This window comes from Lissotriton vulgaris, chromosome 1_1, assembly GCF_964263255.1.
Source record: "Lissotriton vulgaris chromosome 1_1, aLisVul1.2, whole genome shotgun sequence".
NCBI lineage: Eukaryota > Metazoa > Chordata > Amphibia > Caudata > Salamandridae > Lissotriton > Lissotriton vulgaris.
This window is the reverse complement of record NC_141685.1, coordinates 876934641-876962021: the sequence shown is the minus strand read 5'-3', so window position 1 is coordinate 876962021 and position 27381 is coordinate 876934641. Positions and strand designations below refer to the sequence as shown.

The 27381-nt window shown below is 47.8% G+C and overlaps 1 protein-coding gene across 2 annotated transcripts in view; it reads right to left on the bottom strand.

Annotated features, from left to right (window-relative positions):
* Positions 1-4682: 4682 nt before the first annotated feature.
* Positions 4683-27381, bottom strand: part of ST13 (ST13 Hsp70 interacting protein) — a 166472-nt gene continuing 143773 nt past the window's right edge. For both annotated transcript variants that reach the window (XM_086958365.1, XM_086958375.1), the window contains exons 11-12: positions 5651-5802; positions 4683-5248 (exon numbers count right to left, since the gene is read on the bottom strand). In XM_086958365.1, the coding sequence (XP_086814491.1) occupies positions 5114-5248; positions 5651-5802 (287 nt within the window). In that variant the 3' untranslated portion in view covers positions 4683-5113. The remainder of the gene's footprint in view (positions 5249-5650; positions 5803-27381) is intronic.

Sequence of the window (27381 nt, the reverse complement as noted above, 5' to 3'; positions counted from 1 at the left end):
GAAACCATTAGATCGCAAGCTCTATTTTCAATTCAGGGTAGGTACCCTTCCCATTAGGTCATTTACCGCAAGGTGGGCAGGGATCAATGAGGACAAATGCCCTAAATGTAAGGATAAACAAGCATTTACAATGCAACGGTTTCGCCTTTGGAAAAGTTTGAGCTATTGGCATTGTAAATGACAATATTTGTATTTAGGTGTTGGTTTTGAAAACAGATACATAAATGGCATTGTCATTTACATTGCCAATAGCTCTAACTTTTCTAAAGGCGAAACCGTTGCATTGTAAATGCTTGTTCTCTGGGTCATTGGGTGGATTATTGTGGTGTGGGGGGTAAATGCCGACCGTAGTACTGCTTGCTTTAAAATGTCTCCTGTCCGATATTTCACGGTCAATTGCTTCGCTCATATTGTTTGCCTGATATTGATGCTGCTACTTGCCCACTTATGTCCTGGATGATCTATTTTGCCTCTGATCCTCTTTAGCTTCTTATATGGACATTTTAAAAACTTTAAAATTAAACCTCACTTCTCCTGAATCCCGGTGGCACGTATGACTCCAGTGTAACTCAGTTTTATCCTGTATTGTGCTCCATTGCTGCCGGGTCGTCGTATAGCTTGCTATTATGCTTGAGATGCTACCGAGGCCGGCCGGATGGTTGTAGGCCCGTAACTGTATGATTCTACATTGCAATAAAGGTTTTCAAAAATTTAAAAAAAAAAAAAAAGAGTGAAGTGCAGAAAATGTTGGAGATGGGAGTCATTGAACCCTCGGATAGCCCTTGGGCTAGTCCCGTAGTTCTAGTGCCGAAACCTCACACCCCGGGCGGTAAGAAAGAGATGAGGTTCTGCGTAGACTACAGGGGTCTCAATGCAGTCACTAAGACTGACGCCCACCCTATACCGAGGGCAGACGAGCTTATCGATAGATTGGCTTCGGCCAACTACCTAAGTACGTTTGACCTGACAGCTGGGTATTGGCAAATCAGGTTAGCTGAGGACGCCAAGCCTAAGACCGCATTTTCTACCCCTGGTGGGCATTATCAGTTCGTGGTGATGCCCTTTGGTCTGAAAAATGCACCTGCCACCTTCCAAAGGTTGGTGAATCAAGTCCTTACTGGGCTGGATGACTTCTGTGCAGCGTATCTAGATGATATTGCTGTCTTTAGCTCCACCTGGGAGGATTACCTGGTCCACCTGCGGAAAGCGTTAGAGGCTCTGCAAGCAGCAGGCCTCACTATCAAGGCCACCAAGTGCCAGATAGGGCAGACACAGGTTGTATACCTGGGCCACCTTGTAGGTGGAGGCCAGGTTCAGCCACTGGAGAGCTAAATACAGTCAATCAGGGACTGGGCTCCTCCAACCACCCAGACTCCGGTTCGAGCTTTCTTGGGCCTGACTGGATACTACCGAAAGTTTGTCAGGAACTATGGTTCCATTGTGACACCACTAAATGAACTGACAAGTAAGAAAATGCCAAAAAAGGTTCAGTGGACAGCGAGCTGTCAAAAAGCATTCGATGACCTAAAGCAGGCCATGTGCACGGCGCCTATCCTTAAGAGTCCAGACTACTCCAAGCCATTCATTGTCCAAACAGACGCTTCTGAGTTGGGTGTGGGAGCTGTTCTTTCTCAACTGAATTTTGATGGTCAAGACCAGCCCATTGCTTTTATAAGCAGAAGGCTGACCCCTAGAGAGAAGAATTGGTCAGCCATTGAGAGGGAGGCCTTTGCTGTGGTTTGGGCCCTGAAGAAGCTGAGGCCATACTTGTTTGGCACTCACTTCAAGATTCAGACCGACCATAAGCCCCTCTTGTGGCTAAATCAGATGAAGGGTGAAAACCCCAAACTGCTTAGGTGGTCCATTTCCCTACAGGGGATGGACTTTACAGTGGAACATAGACCTGGTACTGATCATGGCAATGCCGATGGGCTCTCCAGATATTTCCACTTAGAACAAGAAGACTCACCTGGTCAAGGTTAGCTTATTGTCCCGACGTTTGGGGGGGGGGGGTCATGTAGGAGAGTAGGGTCTGCAATCCTATGATCACCCAGATTTTTTTGCTTTTGTTTCACTGGTTTACGACTTTCTCTGGCTGTGGGCCTGCTAATCAGACCCACAGCCTGGCTGTTCTCTTTCTAAATTACGATATGTACCCTAGGTGCATTTACCAATTGGTACTGGGCCACCTTATCAGACCCTGTAACTCAGGGCATAGGTGCACCCAGGGCCGCCAGGGGCTGCAGCAGGTATTATGCCACCCCTGGCTGGCCTCCTAAATTTGACACAACTGGCTGCATGACAGCTGGGGCGAAGTCGTGTAATCACCCTTTGCTTTAGGTGTAGTAGCTCTATATCTAACCATACAATGGACACCCGAGTTCCTATCAGTCACTCCTATGGCAGGCCTTGACAATCCTGAAGGCAGTGCGTGGGCTCGTGTGAACTAGGTTCTGGCCCGAGCCGAGCCCGGTTGCAGCTTGCGGATCAAAGACCCAATGGCTGTTCCATGATAACGCGTACCACATCGGTAACTTCGGTGTCGCGTTATCAAGACATGTCGAGTAAGGTGTCATACGAATCGAGATGCTACCCCCTCACCAATTCTGGCGACGAGGTTAGCATTCCGCCCTTCTAGAGGGACACGACATGTACGTAACTGTGAACCCCGGTTAAAGTTAACTAAAGCCCCAGCTCCACAAAATGGACGCTGCCACCACAGACACGAGTCTGACCTCCTGCTGCTGGGAGTCCTTCCAGCGAGGAGCGCTTGGACAAAGGGTTTCCTGTCAAGGGCGGTGTTCGCACCGTCCCAGACAGGGTTGTGTATTCTGGGTAGGTAGGGCTTTTGCGAGAAGGTGACTGCGGAGTGGCACCCCGGTGCTCACTACGCATCTGCCGGTCAGAACCAGTTCCAGGGGCGCCAGCCCTGGCCTGGGGAAAGTCCGGCAGGGGAGAGGGGTGTAACTACCCCCCTTCCTGGTCCCACCCTTAGGGCAGGACCTAGTCATGTACCCACCCCTTTCTTTAGAATAAAGGCCGGAGCAGGGACCCTTCCAAATTAGATCTTTGAATCAAGAACTACTTTCTACGAAAGGACATTCAAGACTCTTCTCAAGATTTCTCCCTTGTGACTAAGGAGTAGTCACCCTGCATCAGCGGGTACCATCTAAGAACTCTGCGGTTTGCTGCAAGTCCTTCCTCAAGGAATCCGACGGCCCAGCTCGACGAGAACCGGCTTCCCTGGCCCCTCTGACCTCTACCCACGTCATCAGCTCAGCTGTGATCTGTGGGTGCGACGAGACCTCGAGGGACCGGCCATCATCAAAACCTGCACGCTTTCTTAACCAGCACGACCATCAAAGTAATTCCCTGGTGAGTGCTCTGGGGTCCGAGAAGCCCCGACCCTGAGCCGCTCCAGCACCGAAGTGCAGTCTCCCAGCATCTCCACGATCTGCGTGGGGCCCTTCTGCTCGCTGCTCAACACGTTGTCCGGTCACTAGCCGCTGGCTTGTGCCCTCCTGTGACGACATCCGACAACCAACGCTGCTGGTCTGGTTGCTCCAGACTGGCCCTTGCTTCCATCTTTGAGAGAAGCACCCCGGACCCTCCTGGTCCCCTCAAGACGCCATTTTAGGCCCTCCACGTGGCCCTGAAATCTGCCAAGGCTTGTTGCCCCAATCCTGGGCCCAGCGACGCCGACAGCATCATCCTTCGTGGGACAGCTCGCACCTCCATCCGGGTCGCCGACAACGCCTCCTGGTCCGTGAGACTGCAGAGCCTAGCGTCGCCCACTCACCTAGTCAAGGTGACGGCCGACCGGTGCCCTCCTGGTACCCTCTGACTACTGGCTAGTAGTACGAACTTGGTCCCCTCTGCTTTCAGGTATCAACGATCTCTGATCCAGGCTTGGCTCTCTACGAACTATTCATCACTGGTCGCCGGCCAGCAACTCCTTTTCTTCCGGCTCCTGGCTCGTCAGCGAAGACCCCGACGCCTGTAAGACTTGTGCAGCCGCAGCCCTCGTGGCTAGGTAACTCGGCATTTCGGTGCCTGCATAGCCTCTTTACTCTAGGGTCCTGAGTCCCTCGCTTCCGACTTGCCTTATCGGGTCCGCCCGAGACCTCTAAACTTTCCGTGTCCTCGGACACTTGTTTTAACTGTGCACTTGAAGTATTTTCCTAAGAGATTTGGTTTGTGCTTAGTACCCTGTCCTCATAAAGAGTACAGGGCTGTTGTGAATCTTAATAAATATCCTGTTTATTTTCATAACACTTGTGTGGTGTCCTTTCACGGGGTGTTCAAGGGGTACATGTGTGGTAAACAGCTGGCTTAACACGCCCTCTCGAGTCTTTAGCCTTAGACTGCTCGTATCCACGCTACTAGGATAGCTGGTCTATAGGTTGACTTACAACCAATCACCATAAGGGTCGTTTGGAACGATACATAGCGGTCGCTAGAATAGCGAGCGCTGCATATCGGGCCAACTTCTCACACCGCGCATGGGCGGGAATATTCTAATGCTTGACTATTGATGAGGATCCCCTGGAAGAGAACTAAAGTTTAAGTGATAGACGGACCTCAGGTTAAAGTGCTTACTTTTGAAAAACAATAGCAGTGCAGTATGGACAAGCCTAAATGGAAATCTGAGCCAAGAAACTAATACTCGAAACAACTCGGAATAAATTCCAAATCTTTATTGATGTGCAGTTATTTCATGTATGTATATATTTATACCAGCTTCATGCTTCTCGGATACTGGCAAACCAGTGGGAAGCTCAAGAAGTAGAAAGGGCAAGGGAACTGATGCATAAGGTTAGGGTGGGGAAAATATCTGAGGTCAGACTATGGCAGAGAAAGTCATTTATGTCAGTACAGAGCATGCCCTTAGAATGTCAGAACAGCATCTCACAAGATTTCACCGGAGCACCCCCTTGAGACGTCACCTAAGCACCCCTTGGGACGTTCTCAGAGCATCCTGCATGTTCCAGTTTAACAGGTGTGATCGTGGAGCCTCCCCTCTCCATTCTTCATAGTGGCAGCTTACAGGTAGGCATGTATTCAGCCTGCAGTCCCTTTCGATTGGAAGGCCTGCTTCTCCATTGCTCCATGTTTATGCATGGCCCGGCCCCCCAAAGCTGCTAGACAGTTTTCCAATCAGGTTCATAACCTTGGGGTTATTTTGGTACTTTGATATGTTTGCTGGATTCTGGGCCACATCCTGGAATGCTGCCATAACCTCTGGGTCCTGAAATGAAACAGCAAAAGTCAATAGAGGATTTCTCACTTTAGAGACCTGTTCAGGTGTTACATACCTCACCTCCTTCCCAGAATAAAAGATAATATAACTGATGAGGCCACCATATACACAAATCAACAGCACACTACAACAGACCGGATACATCAATCAAATTAACAGCATGCCAATACTATTGGTCGAGTATATAGTAATAAAGTTGTAGGTCCACAAACCTCAAGAAGCAGTTAGCTCAGAGCCACCCTTATCTGTACATACAGACCACAAGAGTCCACGCTAGACAGAGTTAGCACAAATTCATGCATACCTCACTAGGTCCCTATCTGTACCCCAAGTGTAAAAAACAGTCTCACAATGTCACCCAAAAGAACCATAGAAGTCGACAGCACTTACCTGCAGTGCTGCCATGATCTCTGGATCGCTAAAGAGCTCATTGAGTCCAGGCATGCCAGCCATCCCAGCCATCCCAGGCATTCCCCCCATTCCAGGCATTCCTCCCATTCCAGGCATTCCTCCCATTCCAGGTATTCCTCCAGGAAAACCACCTATAAATAGATGAAAAAATGAGTTTGTTTTAGACACCCAATTGAAGACATTGAGGTTGGTGACTCCAACAGTTTGGGTCTCCCACCATGCATTATCAAACAAGCTTGACAATAGCATACAAAACAAGTGCATCAACTGTAAATACCAAGCAGCACACCAGTCAAGTCCCTGTTAAGTGACAGGGATGCTGGCATGTACATCTCTCCTTTGGATGGAGAGAGAGAAATATTACTTACCTGTAACAATCTGACTGCAGCTTGCTGTGTTGCAGAACCACATGCTGTGCATGCTTCGGTCATCTAGTGTTGGTCCATGGAAGTTCCACATTATTTTTCTTCAAAGGGATTTCAGTTTTCAGGAGATATGCAATTTCGGCCCAAAATACACAAGTACACAGACTGAATTATAGATTGTGTTTAGGGTCTAAAGTGGACATAGATGTAGAGAATGGTAGTATTAAAAAGGTATGTACTGGTAGAGTGGAAAAGTATTACTTAACCAGTAAGCATCTTTTTGTAGATTCTATAGCTGTAGATTCACATCCTCTAAACTCCTGCCATCTAGTATTGTACTTTGATGTGCCCAAGTTGTTTTTCTTCAAAGAAGTCCGGAGACAAAATATGTGCTTGGATTCCTCCCTTAGGGGTGTCTAGGTCAGTAGCCAATGGGCTATTGACCTTAGACTGACAACACCTTTTGTGTGATAACCACACGTGGGGGAGTTGGCACAATCTCTAATCCGGATGGGAGAGTCCCTGCCATTTGCAAGATGGCGGGCACTGAAGAGTGGGCTTCACCTTGCCTCCCCCACCTGAGAGGTGGTGTTGGCAGAGGTAGGCACACCTTCGGGGCTCTGCTATTTTTTTCCGCCACTCTTCTCGCAGAAAAGGAGGGGAGACAGGAAGGGGGCCTGCTCTTGATAGCAGGAGAGGCTGGGGGTCACATTACAAAGGTGGTAAGGTCTTTGAAGTTCCTCTGCTACAGATGGCTCTTCCTGGCCTGGGGGAGGTGTGAACTTCAGCCCAGGAAAGGCTTGGTTTCTGGGCTCAGGGAGCGAAGGCTCCCACCCCAGGGGTCCAGAAACATGTCTTGTGGTGGCAGGCTGGTGTGTATGGTCGTTATTCAGAGGGCATCTCTAAAATGCCCTCAGAGTGCATTAGTCATTAAATCCCACACTGGCATTGGTGATGTTTAATGTGCTGTAAAGTTTGATATCAAACTTCCCTCTTTAGTAAAGCTATTATGGTGCTGTGGAGTTCAGAACGACAAACTCCAGCACCACATTACATTGTAAGTGCAGCAATGCCATTAAAAGTAGGTTTAAGAATTGGCCAAGACACTTTTAGGAAACAGGGCTCATGCACCTGTACCTCACCACTGGTATAGTGCATCCAGCTAGAGGAGTGGCTGACCTATGCCTGGGCAGTGGGTTGTAGGCGTGGCACACAGGGATGTGTGGCATGTCTACTCTTTGTTGTGCACCAAAATACGCAGCGTGCAATAGCCATGTGTGTGTAAAGGCAAGGCCTCTAAGGGTGGCACAAGTGCTGCAGCCCTTAAAGGCCTTCCCTGGCCACAGTGCCCTTGGTACCTATGGTACCTTTTACAAGTGACTGATATGTGGCCAGAGAGGTGTCAATTGGGGGTACAGGGTATAGTTTTGAGAAAGAACAGGTTCAGGGAATCTGATTTACTGTGCCCTGGGTCCCTGCCATTGTGCATCAGTAGTCTGCTACAAAGTGTCGGGGGGAGGGGGAACAGTTACAGCAACAGAAATGCAGCTTCCTACAGTGCACCCCCCCCCTTTTTTGTATATAGTACATAGCTGCTGTGTTGTCAGTATGGAAAAGAACAGCTTTACCTACTAGGTGAGTTTGAAAGGCTTTGAGCGCTAGAAACACTGCTAGATGATTTATATGGAAATGTTTGTGTTTAAGACTCCACAATCCTTGGATTGTGTGGTCCTGTAAGTGAGCCCCGCCCCCCCCCCCCCACCCACCAGTGAGCAATGAGTCTGCTGTTAGCACAGTCTGTGGATACATTTTGTGGGTTCCGCCACGGCAGAGAACGGTGGGTGCGGACGTCTACCAACACTAGATTGGTTAATCCACCCTGCGACTGGTTCCACTGACTTGCTAAGCATTCTTGTAGGGGGCGCATGTGAAGTCTTGCATGGGGTACGAGTATGATGGAAGACGCCATCTTTCCCGGAAGTTGCATGAAGACTTTGTTTGGTAATGAATGGTTGGGCTGAAACTTCGTAATAAGAGACAGAATACTATGAATTCAGACTGAATTTGGAGAGGCTAGAGCTTTTTGAGTGTTTATGGTGGCTCCCAAATACATTTGTGTGTTTGAAGGCTGCAGATGGGACTTCAGCCCATTCACAGTAAACCCTAGTTGGAACAGAAAGTGAATTGTGGCTTGTGTGTTGGAGACACTTTTGGTAAGTGCTGGCTTTTATGAGCGAGTCGTCCAGATTGGGGAAGATGTGGATATGCTATCTTCTCAGATGAGCAGAGACTACTGCCAGGCATTTTGTACACACTCTGGGAGCAGTGGCAACTCCAAATTGTAATACTTATAATTGGAAATCTTGACCCGCTATCATAAATCAGATATTTGCGATGAGCGGGGTGAGTTGGAATGTGAAAATATGCGTCCTTTAAGTCTAGGGTAGACAAAGGTCGCCTTGTTGTAAAAGTGGGAGCACTTGAAGTGTCCAAGTGGAAATGATCTGACAGCATGTAGAGGTTCAGTTCTCTGAGGTCCAAAATAGGTCTTCAAGAGCAGTCCTTTTTGGGAATTAGAAATTACAGGGAGTAAAAGCCTGATCCCGATATTGTAATGGTACCGGCTCTATGGCTCCTTTTATTAAGCGAGACTAGGCTTCCTGTTTGAGGCGGTGCAAATGTTCTGGGGACAGTTAGTGAGAACGAAGTGGAGTGTTTGGTGGTAAGCTCCAGGCAATAACCCAGGGCTTAATTTGTGCCGGTGCTTAGCACCAGCACTTCTATGACAGGGCCGGGTCTACACTCTGCATCTGCTGTACTGCGCGCACATCACATTTTTCAATAATTTAAAGTTACACTAGAGTGTCAGTCAGACTCATGCCACAGCGTTTTTTTTTGCATCGTAAAGCAATTGCATCTCCGAGGAGTCTTACTCACACTCTGATTCTCAGATTGACAATGTATATTGTTCATATATATATTATTAAACTGGGTCAGGTGTTCACTTCTGTGTTACATAATCTTGATTGATGGCGGCGCTGCATCGCACTGCGCACCACGGAGCCAGCCGCCTTAACCACTTGTTGCTGCTGGGGAGGGCCGCGGGCCGGAAGAGGACCCCGTGTTTGGGCGATTTTTGGGCTGGATTTTGGTGGATGGGGTAGGGGCTGTGCGGCAATGTGCACAGTTTCTTAAAATAAAGCCACGCCCCAGCATAACCACTGCTCAACAAGCAGCTCACTCACCAGGACCTGCAGTCATCGCAGCATTCAAGTCGGCCCCCGCCGCCTGGTTGAGCCGAGTATCAATCAGCCACACTGTGGAGTGTGTCTGGTTGCCAATTAAGCAGCAGAAGTAGCACCCGTCCCGTCCAGGCCCTAAGTAAGTTCCTAACGAGTCCGACCTTAGTTAAAAAAAACAATGCCGCCAATCATCCTCCCAATTGTCATTTTTCAATAGGGTGGGGCGGGGGCACCGGCCGCAGTACAGCCCTGCCGGTGTTAAGAAGAGGTATTACCTGTAACTGTATATGTTGACTGTTGTAAATATTGTAGAGAGAAAGCCAAGGCCCTGCCTGGCGTGTACAGCATTTAGCCGCTTTATTGTCCAAACCCTGGCATGCGCCCAGTAGAGGCGGCGGGCCACGCAGGAATTAGTTTCACAATTAAAGCACTTTTCTTTGTCTTGATTCATAACTTCTTCTCGGGCCGGCCTGTTCGTTCCCCACAAAATGCAGTTTAGTTTTAGTTTCTGGTGGTCTCTCACATGACTCAAGTCGACAACAAATGGCTGAGTCACCCACTAATATAATAATCTACAGCAACATTTTCTACATACAATTTCTTTAAAAGCTATTGGTTTCATTGACATGCAAAATAATCTACGTATAACATTTAAGATGTCACCTAATTTTTAGCAAGTACAAAACATATACCGAGTTGTCTTTATTTCTGTTTTCATTTCCTTTGATTTTCCTTATGCACATTCCATGTAAAGTCGACGTTTATATCAAATGCTTTTAGAACTATTTAGAGTGACAGGCAAAGATGTCAAAGCGAGAAGTTATGCCAGTGACATAGGTGGCCAAGCGGTCTCTCAAAATTAACTGATTTTACAGGTTCAGCTAGGCAAGTTGGCGGTGACTCACTGACAGTAAAAAACAGCCATCCAACTGCCCACTTTATGTAATGTAAATGTAATGTAATGTAATGTAACACAGGGCGGGCGAATATGCTTTTGGTTAGTCGTTGTGCAAATGTTTTACAGCATTACGATTTTGCAGTGTTGTGGAAATGTGCACCTGGGCAGTATAGATTTTTTCTGGAAATGCATACTCTGGGCTCCATACACGCAGGGATATATATTTTTTTTCTTGAAGTTGTTTTTGTTTTCACAATATGAACGATCAGATTGTTTAACACTATTCGTGCCACGATGCCTGCCAGCAGTGCTCTGTGATGCAGAACAAACTAGAGAAGTCCTGAAACAGGATGTGTGGAAGGTAAAACATTACCAAGTATCTAAGTTCCAGAGTCCCAGGGTCAGCAGGTCAGACTTCCTAAAGAGTTCTCATGCAAAAAAGGTAACGTGGCAAAGTACTGTTTCATGAAAAAGGAAAGGAACTGGGTGGGTTAACTGGGTACCGGCGCTGGACATGCTGCTCTGACCCGACATCACGTAACCCTTACCCTGCCTTGCCTGTCCTCCGACCACCTCTCTTCCTTCCAATCTATGTATGCGAGATAAGATTGCAAGTTACTCACTTTACTCACTCAGCCTCAGGCTCACAGTCAGAAAATCCAGTACTATGCTGGGCGGGTCGGGGACGGGCCGGGCCCAGGGTCTTATTAATAACACTCTGAGGAGTCTAACTGAGTCAATCCGAATTTCTGAGGACGGCCGCAGCGTCAAAAATCTTGAAAAATTATTTTTATTCTGATACTGCGTCAGTGTCGCGCTCACTCGCCCAAATGCTTGGCGGCATCCTGCTATGGGTGCCAGACAGTGTGGATTTTAGTTTTTAGCTAACACATCTCAATGCTAGGCCTTGTAAGCCAACAATGTCTTGCAACATTCTGAAAATGCAGACAAATGGCGACGTGACAACAAGGGTTTGGCCATCATGATGCTACAGTGCATTTATCTTGTTATATTCAAATGTGGGAGATGGATCACATTACTCAGACTCAGGTGGTGGCCATTAATTAGTCTGTACACCAGCCATTAATTAACTAGTCTGTACACCAGCCAGATCTTGCAGCAAGCGTCATCGCATCGCACATTCCAACTGTGGTGACAAACTACTTACGGCACAATGGCAGTCGAGTGAGTCGGACTACTGAGGGATTCAGGCTCTGACTCTGATTCTGGCTTTAAAGTTGAAACCGTTGTGCGCACCTGCAACCCATCACTCTAAAAAACCAAAAAACACTAATTGCAAGCATGCTGCTCACTGAAGCTGCTGCTGACTGAACATGACTGGATGAATGGAATATATAAGCAGCAACACTGGTGCAACAGTAATTCACTGTTCCTTTGGGTTTCTGTATGTATGACGATCCAGGAGTACAGGAGAATGCACTCCAAAGCTACGTTTCTTTGCATTTGAGCTCATAGCCTCTATTGACAACCTACAGGCAGGCCATATTCCAGTCCATGCTCACTCACTACTCACCCACACACTGCAGTTCTGGTGTCACGACTCACAAGAGAGACCTAAGGGGATAGGCAGATGCCATTAATGCAATCTAGCCTGTGCCTGAATTATTGAATAACTGAATTGAAAGCCTTGGGATGGGAAGGAAATTAATTATTATCTGTATCAGTCTACTGAACAGGTTTACTTTCCAGAATGGTGTTTCCACAAATCATAAGTTCACAGACATCCGCATCCGGGTCTTGTATTAAAAGATCAGTGCGAGGCCTATAGAGCAACAGATTGAGTTTCCTGCTTGCACTGCCTTGGAAGACCTTTAGCTCCAGTTTCTTTGATATGTATGTAGTATGTGTGTGCATGTATTATATATATATATATATATATATACACACACACACCTAATGAAAAGCGAGATGTTAAATAAACCGTTAGCCTTTTTTCCTACCTGTAAGTAGTTGCACACCTAATGAATGACCCCATAGTCTTAAAGGCTCTTTAAGCATGCGGAATGTCATGGCGTGTGCTTGTTTGTAATGTAATTGTGCCGTGCCTTAATATGTATTACATTTTATGTGCAAAAACAACTGACAGGAGTAGGTCAGCCTCGCAGTGTCCTCCATTAATTTAATTCTAAATTCAAAGCAATCTATATGGCGCATCACCTGAGCTGCAGCATTTGATTAAAACAGGCAGCCCCGTGGACTCTTTGTGCCACTGACTTTTGTGGCTCGTGCAGATTTATTTTTCCTAATAATTGTTTGCTTTAATTTATGGCAGAGGCCGACAGAGCTGCTGCAGTGAAGGGTCTCCTAAGGAAATACCTGTGGCCTAATGAAGTTTATTTATGCCTCTACCTTGTTCACTTCATTATTACTACCAGCAGCAGAAGCATGATAGTAAGAGGGGGGGTGAAGTGAACAATAACTTCAAAGAGGAAAGGGTAGGCAGCAGAGACAAAGGGAAAGAGGGGTGAACCCTGAGATCAAATACCAAGAGAGATGACACAGCAAGTTGAGGATGTGGGTGGGGCCAATAGAGTGGGTGGAGCCAGTGGAGGAAATGGGTGGAGCAGAAATAAAGTAGGTGGGGCCTCCAAAAAACATTTGAGCACCTGCACTTCATATTTTACAAATTAAGCACTGCAATAACCATGTTGGATAATTCCTAAAACCCATTTGTTAGTTATAGATTGCCAAATGGGGAGAAATTGTAGAAGACGTTCCCAGACAGGTGTTAAATGATCGGGGAAGGGTAGGTAATCACTGCTAGTTAGAGGAAGGAGAGTTACGGGGGTGTGGAACCATCTCCCCTACCCATGCCGTTTTCCTCTATATCCTCCTCTAAAGAAACCTTGTGGCGGAAGGTTGATTGCTGCCTTTACACGAGGAAACATTGATGTCTGAGGACATGATCTTAGACCAACGATAAAAGGAGAAACAAAAGGAGCCCCAGTTAGGAGACTGTAGAGCTCCCATAGACTTTGCTCCTTCAGTGTCTTTTTTCATTTTTTCTATTGCCTGATTAACTCAGACCTGAAAAGATGCTCTTTATCATACGGTGTGTTTAAAATGAAATGCTGGACTTCAGGTTTGAAACCGGAAATCCTTAACCAGACGGGTTTCCTGAGTAACACACTAGTGTTACTCTCTCGAGCTGCAGTGTCAGCAGCATCCAAGGCACTTCTAATATAGGAATTGGAAATGAGCTTTCCTTCTTGTACTAAATTGTGTGCTTTAGCTTTGTGCTACTCTGGGAGATTTGAGCAATTGCTCCATTTCATCCCAGTGCGCTCTATCACACCTGGTTAAGAGGGCCTGGGTGTGGTGATGCGCCAATGATTTGCCGCCTGGGCAACTATTCGTTTGCCAGAGGAGTCAATTTTGATTTCTTGTCCGGAGGGGGACATCCCCAGATGTTTGTGAATTAACCCATTTATGGGAATTAGAAACAACGAGTTAAGGGGTAACTGTCCCTTAATAAAGACTGGATCAGAGGTAGCAGGCTTATACTTTTGATCTATTCTGGAAGTCCGAATGAGAGCACGAACAGGGTCTTTGAAGAGGTTGTCAGTATGTCTCATCATGCTTTTGAGCATGAGGAGAGTGACTAGATCAGTGTGTACTACCAAAAGTTTCAAACAAAAAATCTTCTAGCGATTTTGTGTAGTTATATAACGTGATATTGTGCAGCTCTAGCAAGCAACTAAATATCCTACATTGTCGTCAGGAGGGAAAGACTTTGCAGGGTAAAGGATTGGGGCATTATCTGTAGGTGGATCAATAGCGTAGTCTAAGGATCTACAGGTAATTGAATATCCTCATCATGCTGTGAAGGTGGAGAATTAATTGGTGTGATAAGTAAATGTTCCAATACTTGAGAAGGTGGTGAAGGTGTAGGGGAATGTGGTGAAAGAGAAGGTTTTTTTTTCCTCTAAAGGAATCTTATTGTATGTTCTCTGACTCATGTTTGCGTTCATGAGGCAGTTTTGAAAGATTATGTCCTGTTTCAGGGTTGATGTACAGTTCCTTTTGTTTAGGATTCGATTTGGGGGGTGGTAAGTCTAGAATCTGATTCTGCAGCTTCGAAGGAGCATTTTTTGGTTTCAGCGCAGAGGATTTCGTTGCCGGACGAGAAGAACTTTCGGAGTGGAAGGTTTGGGCTCCAAAGCAGTTTTCGGCATCTAGGATTTTGGCTCTGAAGCAATCTTTGGCTTTGAGCTCCAAGGTTTCAGCTCAGTGCCGAACTTTGGCTGACTATCCCGAGCCGGAAGGCTTGACTATGGGTTTTGGTGGAGAGTCGGAAGGCAGGGCATCAAACAGTCATGGTGCCAACCTTGGTGCAGAGGTGGAACCGAAGCATTTTGCTTGGATTTCGGGGCAAAGGGGTATTTAGTACTCGCAGGACCTTGAACTTGCTGTAAGTCCTCCATCTCGGAGTCAGATTCAGGAATCGAAAAGAGCTGTTCTTCCTGCTAGTCTTCGGCCCCTTGTGCATCGAATTCTTCTTGCTGGAATCCTTCATCGAAGAGGTCGGACGTGTATGTGATGTTCTGGCTTTGCATTTTGCGACGTCAAGCCAGACGATTGCAGAGTTTTCTTGGATCGGAAGGATCTGCACGTGTCAAAGTCTTGTTTGTTGTGCTCTGGAGATCAGCACAAGTTGCACACTTTGTGTAAGTCTGTGCGTGGATTTTTTGTGAGGCACCAAGGGCAGAATTTGAATTGAGTTCGTTCCATAGACTACGAGGTGGACCAATGCGGTTAGGCCTGATTGACTTCCACGAGTTTTCTGACCAAATAGAAATTTTCTTTGACCGATGCGACAGGCGGAGAAGCATAAGTTACTTACCTGTAATCCTAGTTCTCTTCCAGGGGTATCCTCATCAAAGTCATAAGCACTGAATATTCCCGCACATGTGCGGGACCCCAGAAACAATATAAAAATATATGTAAAAAACACATTTCTCGCTCCAAATATATGCACATACATATATAATTTCTCACACCAATGCAGCCCCAAAACCAAAGCTAGACAATGTAAACACTTGTATATGCACAGCAATTAGGAAGGAAACAAAAAACACATTAGGTCAAATAGTCCTTGATCTTTGTGTTTTAATGAGTAAAAACACTCATATCCTGAAAATTGCTCATAAAAAGACATGGTCAGCCATAAGCTGCATTGAAAATTATTAACAGACTGAAAGCATTTTCAGCTAGAAAACTGGCACCGTGCCTTCAAGGCAGCCATGGCCCCAGGCTTCCCACCATGCCTCAGGGGTGACAGTTAGGTCAGTTCTTTGCATAACCTTGAAGTCAGGGCTAAACTACAAGTCAGATGTATATCTCTCATTTACCTGGGGATGCGGGTGGGTTGCTTATGACTTTGATGAGAATACCCCTGGAAGAGAACTAGGATTACAGGTAAGTAAGGGATCCAAGGGATCCTCATCAATAGTCATAAGCACTGAATAGAATAGCAAACCCATCAACCACCTGTAGGTAAATGAGAAGTACATGTTCCAACTTAAAAAGATCAACCATAACAGCCCAAAACTAGCTGTTAAACTGATTCCGCAAGGAGGCCTGGCCTACCTGGGTGTCTGTTCTCGTGTCAGAATCGAGACAGTAAAGACTGGTAAATGTATGGACGGATCTCCAGGTCGCCGCCTTACAGATCTCAGACATGGGTACATTGAGGAAAGCCGCAGTCGCAGCTCTCCCTCTGGTGGAATGCACTTTGGGAGAAAACCCCAGGGGCTTCTGCGCTAGCTGGTAAGTAAGTTTAATACATGAAACGATCCATCTTGAAATAGAACGTTTCGAGGCAGCATGACCCGTCCTGATCGATCCATAGTTAACAAAGAGATGATCAGAGTGACAAATGAACTTAGACCTATCTGGATAGAATTTTAAAACTCTTTTCAGGTCTAAAGAATGCAGAGTCCTCTCAGCTGGTTTAGAGGGATAGGGAAAGAAAGTGGGCAGAGAAATTGTCTGATTTACATGAAAATCAGACACCACTTTAGGCAGAAAATATGGATGAGTCCGTAGCACTACTATTCAAATGGAACACTGTATAGGGTTCAGAGGAACAGAGGGCTTGAATCTCGCTCACCCTGCGAGCTGACGTGATTGCCACCAAAAAAGCTGCTTTCCAGGAAAGATGTTGTAAAGTAGCTTTATGAATGGGTTCAAAAGGCAGACCCATTAGCTTCGATGCACCAGGTTCAACTCCCAGGGAGGAGAAGGACGACGCACTGGAGGGTACACTTTTTTCAACCCTTGCAGGAAGTCCTTAACAGATGGTAACTGGAAAAATAAGGTTTGAGAAGGGTACCGCCTATAAGCTGTTATAGCAGCTAGGTGCACCTTAATGGAATTCAACTTTAAACCTGCTTTAGCCAGATATTACAAATAAGGAAGAACTGCTTCTTCCTGACATTGCACAGGATTATGACCATTCTGTATACACCACATATCGAATCTCTTCAACTTGCATGCATACGAATGTCTTGTGGAGGGACGTCTTGCCTCTTTCAGGATGAACATGCAGTCCTCTGGCAACCCTAGATGGCCGTATTGTATGACCTCAGGAGCCATGCTGCCAAGCTCAGTGACGGAAGGTTGGGATGGTGGATCCTCCGGTTCATCTTGGACAAGATTCCGCCTGCATGGTAGCCTCTTGGGAGGAGTCACTGACAGGTTAGGCAGGTTCGTGTACCACCATTGCCTCGGCCAGTCTGGGGCGATGAGGATCATCGTTGTGCAGGAGTGTGTCAGCTTGCTCACCACCTTCGGAATCAACAGAAGGGGTGGAAAAGCGTACACAAATTCCCCTGACCAGTTGATCAAAAGAGCATTCCCTCTCGATCCTGGCCGGTAGAACCTGGAGGCGAAGTCTCAGCATTTGGTGTTTTGGTCGCCCGCGAACAGGTCTATGCTTGGACGACCCCAGGATTGAAAGAGCTCTTCTACTACGTCGTGGAGAACCCAGTCGTCGAAATGACGGCTTGGAGCGTCCGCCCTCACATTCTGCTCTCCTGGGAAGTAGACTGCTGTGATGGACAACTTGTGAGCCAGAAGCCAATGCCAGATCCGCTGTGCTTCCAACGACAGAGTATGTGAGCGTGTTCCCCCCCTGCTTGTTCAAGTAGTACATTGTGGTGGTGTTGTCCGTCTGTACTAGTATTGAAGCTTCTTGAATCGAGGGACGGAACGCTTTGAGAGCTAGGTGGACTGCTCAACTCAAGCATGTTGATGTGGTAGGTACTTACTTTGTGAGACCACAGACCTTGCACCTGTAGTTGACCCATGTGCCCTCCCCAGCCAAGAAGGGAAGCGTCCGTTATCAGTGTCTGTACAGTGGGAGGTTGATGGAACAGGACTCCCACCTGCATATTTTGCTTTTTGGTCCACCATGGAATGGGAGCTCGAGCTGCGTCTGAGATAGTGATGTGATCGTCCCAGCGAGCAGATTATTGGTCCCACTTGTCCTCCAGATCCTGCTGAAGAGGATGCATTCGAAGTCTGGCATTTGGGACCAGGAAGATGATTGACGCCATCGACCCTAGCAGGGAGGCAATCCTGCGCACTTTGAGCCTTGTTGCGAAGAACCAGCTGACATTTCAAAGTTATCGAAAACTGTCTCCTCCAAAGAAAACACTTTTCGTACCTCAGAGTCTAGCAGAGCTCCTAGGAAGTGAATCCTCTGGGTGGGCCGAGACTGATTTTCTGAAGTTAACATGTAGCCCTAGTCGCTGGCAGAGCTCTATGCAAGTCTGGAATTGACTTCTTACGCTGACTGGAGAAGGACCTTTCAACAGCCAATCGTCCAAGTATGGGTAAACGAAGACCCTCTTCGTCGTAGAGTGGCTGCTACCACTGCAACACACTTCGTGAACACCCGGGGAACAGACATCAAACCAAATGGCAGGACTTTGAACTGATAGTGGGAGGTCCCCACCCGGAACCGAAGAAATCTGTGACTGGGGCGTATCGGAACATGAAAGTAGGTATCTTGAAGGTCCAGCGAACCCATTCAATCTCCCCTCCTGAGATGTGGATATATTTGGTGCAGCGCCAACATGCAAAACCTTTCCTTTTTGACATGCAGATGGAGTGTTTGCAAGTCCAGAATGGGTCTGTATTCTGCCTTTTGGACCTTTTTTCGGACCAGAAAATATCGGGAGTACACTCCTTTTCCCCTTTGAGACACTGGCACTCTCTCGATGGTTGACTACGAGGAGAGTGGCGACTTCTTTTTTCAGAAGGAGCAATTGACGATTCAATGTTGCCATCGGCGGGGACTGGTGGAGGCAGAAGACTGAAACGAAGACCGTATCCATTCTTAAGTGTAGACAACTCCCATCTGTCTTTTGTGATGTTTTGCCACTCTTTTAAATGACCCGCCAGGCTTGCCCCCCCCCCCCCACCCCCCCCCCCCCACCCCCCCCCCCCCCCCCCCCCCCACTGGAGTGGTCCACGGCACTGGGGGAGGGAAAGACTCATTGCTCAGACTGGGCTTTGCCAGCATTGTTGCCCTGGCGTTAATTCCCTCCTCCTCTGGAATTACGCTTTCCTCTATATTGGGAGTTTTGCTGTCCCTGCTGGTCCTGACTCTTCTGCCAGTGAGGGGTTTGAACCCGCTGTTTTGAAGAGCCCTTGTTGTAGGAGCGGTATTTCTTTTTGAACTCTTTTTTTCTTCATAAGCCCTACCGCCGAGAGTGTCCAGCTCTGCTTTCATGCGCTGCATCTCCAAGTCAGTGTTCGCTCCAAACAACAAAGTAGGGTAAGTTCAATATGCGCGCCTGAGCTTCTGGTTTTAAAGCCGTTCGGGACAACCAGGACGATCTTCTTGCCGATATTCCATGGGCATATCCATCCGCCGCCAGGGTAGCCCCGTCCGCTGCGGCACTTCTAACCTGGTTGGAGACTTGACTGCCTTCCAGAAGGATTTCCTCAAAGTCTTTACGGTCTTCGAGAGAGTTTCTCTACAAACCGCTGTAGAGAATCCCACAGGGACCTATAGTAACACCCCAAAAGGGCTTCCACGTTGTAAACTTTGAGAAAAGATGCTGACTTACTACAGACTCCTCTCCCCCACGAGTCTTGTGTCTTGCTGTCCTTGTCCAGAGGTACAGTGGCAGAGGAGACTGCATTGGACTTCTTTGCTGCCGCGATAATTACTGAGTCCGGGGGCGGATCAGCTCTGAGAAACAGAGGGTGCTCCTCTGGAGATCTGTATTTCTTAAGGATCCTCGCCAGAGCCACTTTGATCGTTGCTGGGGTGAGGAATATCTCCATCACTGGATCTATAATCCCAGGCACCAACGGCAAAAGGGGTTTGGGTGCAGACCTGTGATGTCGGGTTTCAAAAATCACGGAGGTCTTGACCTGCTGAGTTGTTAGGGGAACTCCCAGTTTTAGAGCCCCTCTACCCAGTATGTCCTGAAAGGTAAAGATATCATCGATCGGAGAGATCCTTGATTGAGGGGAGTCTGTCAAAGTGGGCGAGTAGTCTCTATGGGAGCGTGTCGGAGAAAAAGAGGTAGGAGATCTTCGTTCTCTCCTTCTGCTCCTAGATCTTGATATACGCCTGCTGGATCGCACCCTGGAGCATGATCTTTCCTTACGGCAAACCGGGGAGCGTGATCTTTCTCTGGGCCTCACCGGAGTGCGTGACCGTTCTCTAGGCCTAGAGATCGGCTGCTGTATTCGAGACGCTGTCTCCTTGTCTGTAGCCCAGTGATGTATTGGTCTATACCATTGCAGTGAAAGTCTGAGGGCAGGCGACTTGTGTGGTGTCTCACTGGAGAGCGTGCAGGAGGTGTTACATCCTTTTGCCCATGTGGAGGTGTAGGAGAACGCCTTGATCCTTCTGCCCGATGTATAAATGATCACATCAGGACCGGAAGATGAGCCTGACGAGGAAGAACAGGCTCACAGGATAAGCCAGGGATCTTGTGGGACTGCGAGACCCACGATGCTCTGGTGTTCTCTTCCTCTTGGCAGCGTGACTGATGCTCAATGGAGAGCCCTGGTCACCTTCTGCAGCTGAAGCTGAACTTGAGGACCTCCGAGATGTAGGCCCATGACTCGAAGACGGAGCCAGCCGACTCAACGTCTGTGTGCTGCGCCACCTATGGCTGAGGCTGCGCCTAGGAATGGTGAACTTGTGGAGACTGCACTGGAGTCCCATGCCTCGACGTCGAACACCGGTGAGGTGACGTCGACGAAGGCCTTAGACGCCGAGCGCCGATCACTGGGTGCCAAAGGAGGATGCTTGGATGTGGGATGCCCCCTCGCCTGGACTGCGATGGATGTCAATACGTCGAGCGTAGATGTCCTGTCGACGACGGTGAATGCCTAGACGTCGAGAGTAGAAGGTGAGACGCCAACGGAGGGTGCCTCGACGTTTATCGCCTCGCGATGACGGAGGGTGCCTCGACGTCGAGCGTCGATGGGACGCAGACGGAGGATGCCTAGACGTCGATGATGGGACGCAGACGGAGGATGCCTCGACGTTGAACGCCGAGGACTAGCCGAGGACCGCGTCCTCCACCTTTTATGTCTCTTTGGAGACCTACCTCTCTCAGAAAGTCCATAAATTCTGATTCTTTCTCTGTCCTTCAGAGTTCTTCTTGTCAAGGACTTGCAGTGATCACAAGTTTCTGCAGAATAAGAGTCAGGGAGACAGAGGATACACACAGGATGTGTATCAGTCCTAGTCTTCTTCCCACAGGAAGGGCAGGAGTCAAAAAGCAAAGGAATTTTGACAAAAAAATTAACTTTTTTTGGGCTAAAAAGGTAGCACTATCTCTCTAAGACAAAATAACGTCGAGTGAATATAAAAATTGAAGAAAATCAAAGTATTTTTGACAGAAAGTCAAAAAAAGGTGGGAGCTGGTAAACCAGGGTCCTGACGGAAGGAGCCGGAAAGAACAACTGACCTAACTGTCACCCCTGAGGCATGATGGGAAGCCTGGGGTCATGGCTGCCTTAAAGGCAAGGTGCAAGTTTTCTATCTAAAAATGCTTTCAGTCAGTTATTACTTTTCAATGCAGCTTATGGCTGACAATGTCTTATGAGCAATTTTCAGGATTTATGAGTGTTGTTACTCATTAAAACACAAAGTTCAAGGACTATTTGACCTAATGTGTTGCATATACAAGTGTTTACATTGTCTAGCCTTGGTTTTGGGGCTGCATTGGTGTGAGAAAAATTATGTATGTATATTTGAAGCGAGATAAATGTGTTTACATATATATTTTTATATATTGGAATACGCTGGAGGGAGTCCCAGAGGGCACGGTCATAGCGTCCCAACAAAGCTGTGGCACTCGCAGCCTTCATAGAGGTCGCCGATGTACCGCACACCTTCCTTCCAGCCGAATCCATCCATCTAGACTCTGTCTGGGGGGACTGGGGATGATGGGGTGGTAGCATGCCGTTTGCGGGCCGCCGTCACGATCACAGAATCTGGAGGAGGTTCCACCCTTAGAAAAGCCGGATCAGAATCGGGAGCCCGGTACTTTTTCTGTAGTCAAGGGGGCCGCCTTAGTCACCGCCGGGGTGAGAAAAAGGTCCATGGCCGGTTCCTCCAGGCCCGGCACCAGTGGCAGTAGTGGACGAGACAGGTGTTTCTGGTGCAGTGTCTCGAAAATTATCGATGTCTTGGGCGTGGGCACCATCAAGGAGATGCCCAATTTTGCAGCGCCTCTTAACAGGACATCGTGAAAGGCCACCAGATCATCAACCGGCGACACCCTTGTGACCGGCGACCCCGACAAAGTCTGAGAGTAGTCCCTGGTCCTTGAGGACCTCGAATGAGAGCGAGACCTGTGCCTCCTATGGCGGCGTCTCGCCGCGTGGACGACCTGTTGCGTGACCGTTCCCTCCTCCTGGAGCAAACCAATCAAACACTAAAGAACGGTGATGGATTAAACCCAGATCTTTTGACTGGGTGTGAGTGTTTGATTGATTCAGATGCTCCGTCCATCACCACCCCCTTTTGTACCGCTTTTGGCCGCCATAAGTGTGGCAGGGTATGCTCAGACGGGAGTCCCTTGCTCACTTTGCCACTGGATTCAAGCAAGCCAGGCTGAAGACGGCTGGAATGCCAGAAACCGGTCCTCTGAAGCTGGGTTCCGGTCCAGGGAAGACATGGCTTGGCAGTTAGGGCTGGACTGTTCCCTGAGGCACCGGGTCAGACTGATTTGCATATAGCCATATCTGAACTGGGGTGGCAGAGCGGGCTAAAGAACGGTGATGGATTAAACCCAGATCTTTTGACTGGGTGTGAGTGTTTGATTCAGATGCTCCGTCCATTACCACCCCCTTTTGTACCACTGTAGCTAGACATTTGGTGAAGACGCGTGGAGCTGTTGTAACACCAAATGGTAGTACTTTGAACTGGTAGTGCTGTCCTTGTATGGTGAACCTGAGATACTTTCTGTGAGCAGGGTGTATTGGTATATGAAAGTATGCGTCCTTGAAGTCCAAAGTTGCTAGCAAGTCTCCCTTGCGAAGCAAAGGTAAGACTTGCTGGAGAGTGAGCATATGAAAATGCTCTGACAAAATGTACAGGTTGAGGGGCCTGAGGTCCAATATTGGTCTGAGAGACCCGTCCTTCTTTGGAATTAGGAAGTATAGGGAGTATACTCCTGTTCCCTGATGTTGTAGTGAGACTGGTTCTATGACCCCCTTTTGCAGCATACCAATGACCTCTTGCTGCAGTAGTGTTATATGTTCCTGTGACATTGGACGGTGCACTGGTGGTATGTTGGGTGGGGTTGAGGTGAGTTCTAGGCAATAGCCATGTTGGATAATTTACCTGACCCACTTGTCTGTTGTGATATTTAACCAGAGTGGTAGAAATAGTTGTAATCTTCTCCCGAACGGTGTTATATGGTCTGTGGGTAGTGTCAAGAAGTCACTGTTTGGTGTTAGTGGAGGATCTATATACATTGCCTCCACGACCCCTTGCTTTTGTGTTATTGCCCCTGTATCCACCCTTGTTGGTGTTTGTTGTACGTGGATTGCATGTTAGTTTTGTAGGTGGAGGATTCCTGTGATTTATTACTTCTGGCTCCTCTATAATTGGATCGACGAAAGGAGCCCCGGTGTTGTTGGGACTGGAGAGCTCCCATGGACTTAGCTGTGTCCGCATCCTGTTTCATTTTGTCCAGAATGGAGTCAACTGCTGGACCAAATATAAAGTCTGGGTTGATGGGCTGATTAAGAATAGTGGATTGGACTTCATTCTTAAAGCCTGATATGTGAAGCCATGCGTGGCGCCTTAGCAGTACGCTTGTATTGATGGATCTGGCAGCGGCGTCTAGGGCACATTTAATTGAGGCATTGGTGATGAGTTCTCCTTCTTGTATCAGTTCATCTGCCTGCTGTTTATAAGGGTCTGGTAAGTGTTGGAGAATTTCTTCTAAGCCGTCATAATGCGCCCGGTCATATCTGGCCAGCAAGGCCTGTGTATTGGCAATTCTCCCAAGAGTTTGCTGCTTGAGCTGCTAATCTTTTGCCTGATGCCTCAAAGATTTTTGACTCTGTCTGGAGGAGCAGCTTTTCCGGTAGTCTGGGAGCTAGCCTTCTTGCGTGCGTTGGACACCACTAGGGAGTCCAGGGGTAGCTGCCCTTTTATGTATGTAGGATCAATAGGTGCAGCCCTATATTTTTTTTCAATTCTAGGGTTAATGACCCGTGCCCTAGCAGTGTCTTTAAAAAGGTCATGTGAATGTTTTAAGACGCCCTTTAACATGGGGAGTGTTTTCACATGTCTCAGATGTTGTAAGTATATCAAAGAGAAAGTCTTCCTCAATGGCATCAGAGTGCATATCTACGTTATGGTAGGTAGCTGCTCTATCAAGTAAAGAATTAAAGGCCACAGTATCTTCAGTGGGTGATGGCTTAGTTGGGTAAACTGCTGGTTCTGTAATGGGCAGAGTCCCCTCATTATCTGGTTCTCCTCCTGCAACCCATGGCTGTAGGTTGGTGTCTCCAGTTGGGTTTTGTGGATAACCAAACCCTACATCTGCATCCTGATCTTCATCTGGGTTGTATTCAGGTGATGTTGGGGCATATGGGGTTGTAGGCATGGCTGGAGTGATTGGTTCAAAAAGGATAGGAGAGGTAGCACAGTCTCGTTTCTTTTTGAGTGGTATTCTAGGAAAGTCTGCTATTGGCAGAGGCCTTTTCTTTCTTGTGTACACAGTCACTTTGCCAGTTTCTGGGTCGATCTACAGCTTTGACTGGCCCTCTGTGGAGAGGTCTGGGTGAATAAGCTCTTCCTCCACAGTCCTTGCCTTTGTTTTGCCAGATTTTGGGTCTGTAGGCTTAACGGGTTCAACCGCTTTTGGTGGTTGGGTGGGTTTCTGATGTTTCGACACTTTCTGTTGGTTCAGCTGGCTTTAACCACCTTTTTCGGACAGAGCGGTTTGGTTGGTTCGACGGTGTCTTCGGTGCACGTTGTTTCGGCTCGGTGGCCTTTTTCGGTTCGAGGGGATTCGGCTCAACCGATTTGTTTTTGTCTACAGTAGGTTTTTTTTCTCGGTTCGAAGTCATTTTCGGAGACGTGCTCCGAGTATTGTTTTAAGTCTTGATCCGATTGTTCGTCACTACCTAGTTCTTCCTCGTCGAAGATGTTGTACGGTTCTGGCGCCGACCTCTGCATTTATTGCCTTGCTGCCTGTCGATTCCGGATAGTCTTTTCGATCGGAACTGGGCACAGGCAAGGCAAGGCAACTATCTTCCTTGTGATCCGGAGATAGGCATTTGTTGCACACGGGAAGCTTATCAGTGTGCAGGAACTTGGAGTTGCACTGCGGGCAGTATTTAAATGGACTTAGTTCCATCGACGGTCGGTCCATGTGGTGTCGAGAAGGTCTCACGGCCCGATTTGGCGACCGGAGTGCAATAGATGTTTCTGAAGTGTTTCGGTACAGAGCGCTAAACAATACCGACGGAACCGAAGGCCATTTGGCCTGTACAGAAGTTATTTGATTCCGAACTTGGAGTGTAGTAAAGTACATCCGAACCCAATGGCGGAAACAAACGTTCTGAGGAAGGAGAGGATGCCCATGAAGGAGGCACCACCCATCTCATGGTACTTCGAAGACTCTTCCAGGACAACAATGTGCAATCATCTGTACCCAACACTAGGCGGCGATCTATGCACAGATATGAATTCAGCAGCCCACATGCCTCGAACACTAAATTTTGGGGGGTTACAGGTAGGGCAAGGGAAGGGACCAATGGGTCCCTGTCCTGGGGTGAAAACACCCCTATCCTGCTCCTCTCCTGTGGGAGGGGAGCAGGAGCCTCTCTGATTAAGCCTCGTTTACTTCCCCATTGCCCATAGCAAGTCAGCAGGAGTCCAGCTCCCACAGCCGCGTGGCCTGCTTGCCAGCAGCCACCAACCGAAGGCCCCCTGCCTTTAATAGGATAACATTGGGCCTAACTAGCTCTGCACCTGGCTGCCCCTGTGCTGCTGAGGGTGCATCAACTGTACTTACCTTACTTTCTAAAAGTGGTAGCTTGGTCGATCAGTAAGGCAGTACCAGAGGACAGTGTAAAGCATTTGTTGCACACACTTAGTCAGCGAAAAGTTCACACACTCAAAGACTGAACTCCAGGATAATTGTTTATATATCAAGATATATAGTTATTTTATTTCTAGAACAAACAGGCATCAAAAAAATACTGCTCTCATTATGAGAGGCCTCAGATGAGTATTTTGCAGAAAGGCAATAAACTTTGGAAAGACAATAGGTACAGGGGTTGCAGTAGACAACATAATTTAGCATTGATCTCAATGGATTTCCTTATATAAACAGTTGATTACTTTGTAGATTACTTTGGTAATCCCAGGACTGGCTCCTAGGTTCAGGCCTGGGGTCTAAGCTGAAACCAGTTTGGCAAAAACGTTTTAGGTATTATAGTGATTTTTCAGGACTAAAAAGCGATTTTAAAAGTTCACACTTAGAAACTTTTCAACAGAAATCTGGCAATGTTATCCAATGGGAGAAAGTTCAGGTTGCAGTTGAAGTAAGATCTCGTTAATTTTGTAATCCAGTACTGGTCTCCTGGGGCCAGCACTGGGTCTCAACTCAAAATAAGTAATTAGGTTTCAGTATTTCGTATGACTTTTAGAATATTTCTAGTTTTCAAAAGTAGACAAGAAATTTCATAGATAAACAGACAATGGATTCCTTTGGAGAAAATACAAGTTACTAGTAAACCCGCTAGGGATTACTTTTGCGTTTCAGCACTGTGCTATAAGGTACAGTACTGGCTCGTCTCCTGATCACAGGTGAGTATTTCGAATTCAGATGATTTTATAGGAATATTTAAAGTTTTCGGAAGTAGTCACTTAAAAGATTTTTCGAGTCAAACCAGTCAATGTTATTCAATGGCAGGTACGCGAGTTACCGGTTTCCTGGCGAGTCTTCGACTGGTGAAGTTGTGGTTCTGGGCATAGACTCAGGGGTCCCCCAGGGTCAGGTAGGTACAGTTGGTTCACCCTCAGCGGCGCAGGGGCGGCCGGGGTCAAGAAGTAGTTCGGCCCAATTTTATCCAATGGGGACGCGGGGGGCGGGGCTCTGGTTGTTGGCTGCTGGCTAGCAGGCCACACAGCTGTGGGAGCTGGGCTTCTGGACAAAGGTGGCACAGCCAGCTGTGCTTGGGCGGCTGGGTGCAGGATGCTTTTGAGCTGTCGGGCACTCAATGTTATCCAATGGAAACGGTCAAAAGGGAACAAGGGCTGCAGGCTCGGGGGTGGAGACTCTCCAGGGACGACCAGCACATCGAGAGGTAAGTTGGGATCTTGGCGCACATGTAGGTACCCCAAAGTGAGGCACAGGGGGCTTTAGGGTGCAGGGGTGTCCTTGGGTGTCGGAAAAGCTTACCCTCAGCTGATCACATTTGGTGGGGGGGCCTGGTTCTGAGTCTGCAGGCGTTGTCTGGTTCGTCGAGGAGGGTCTTTGGGTACTGGACTTCGGGTTTCAGTCGGGGGGAGAGGAGGGGGGTTGTTGCAGCAGAGCCTCTGCTGATCGGAGTCCCACTCTTTAAGAGGGTCAAGGCAGGCAGGTACTCCGGGTGTCCCAAGGTTGCTGTCTGCAGGAGTCGCAGAGATTCAGGCAGGAGCAGGTTCCAGGATCGACGGGCTGGGGCCAAGTC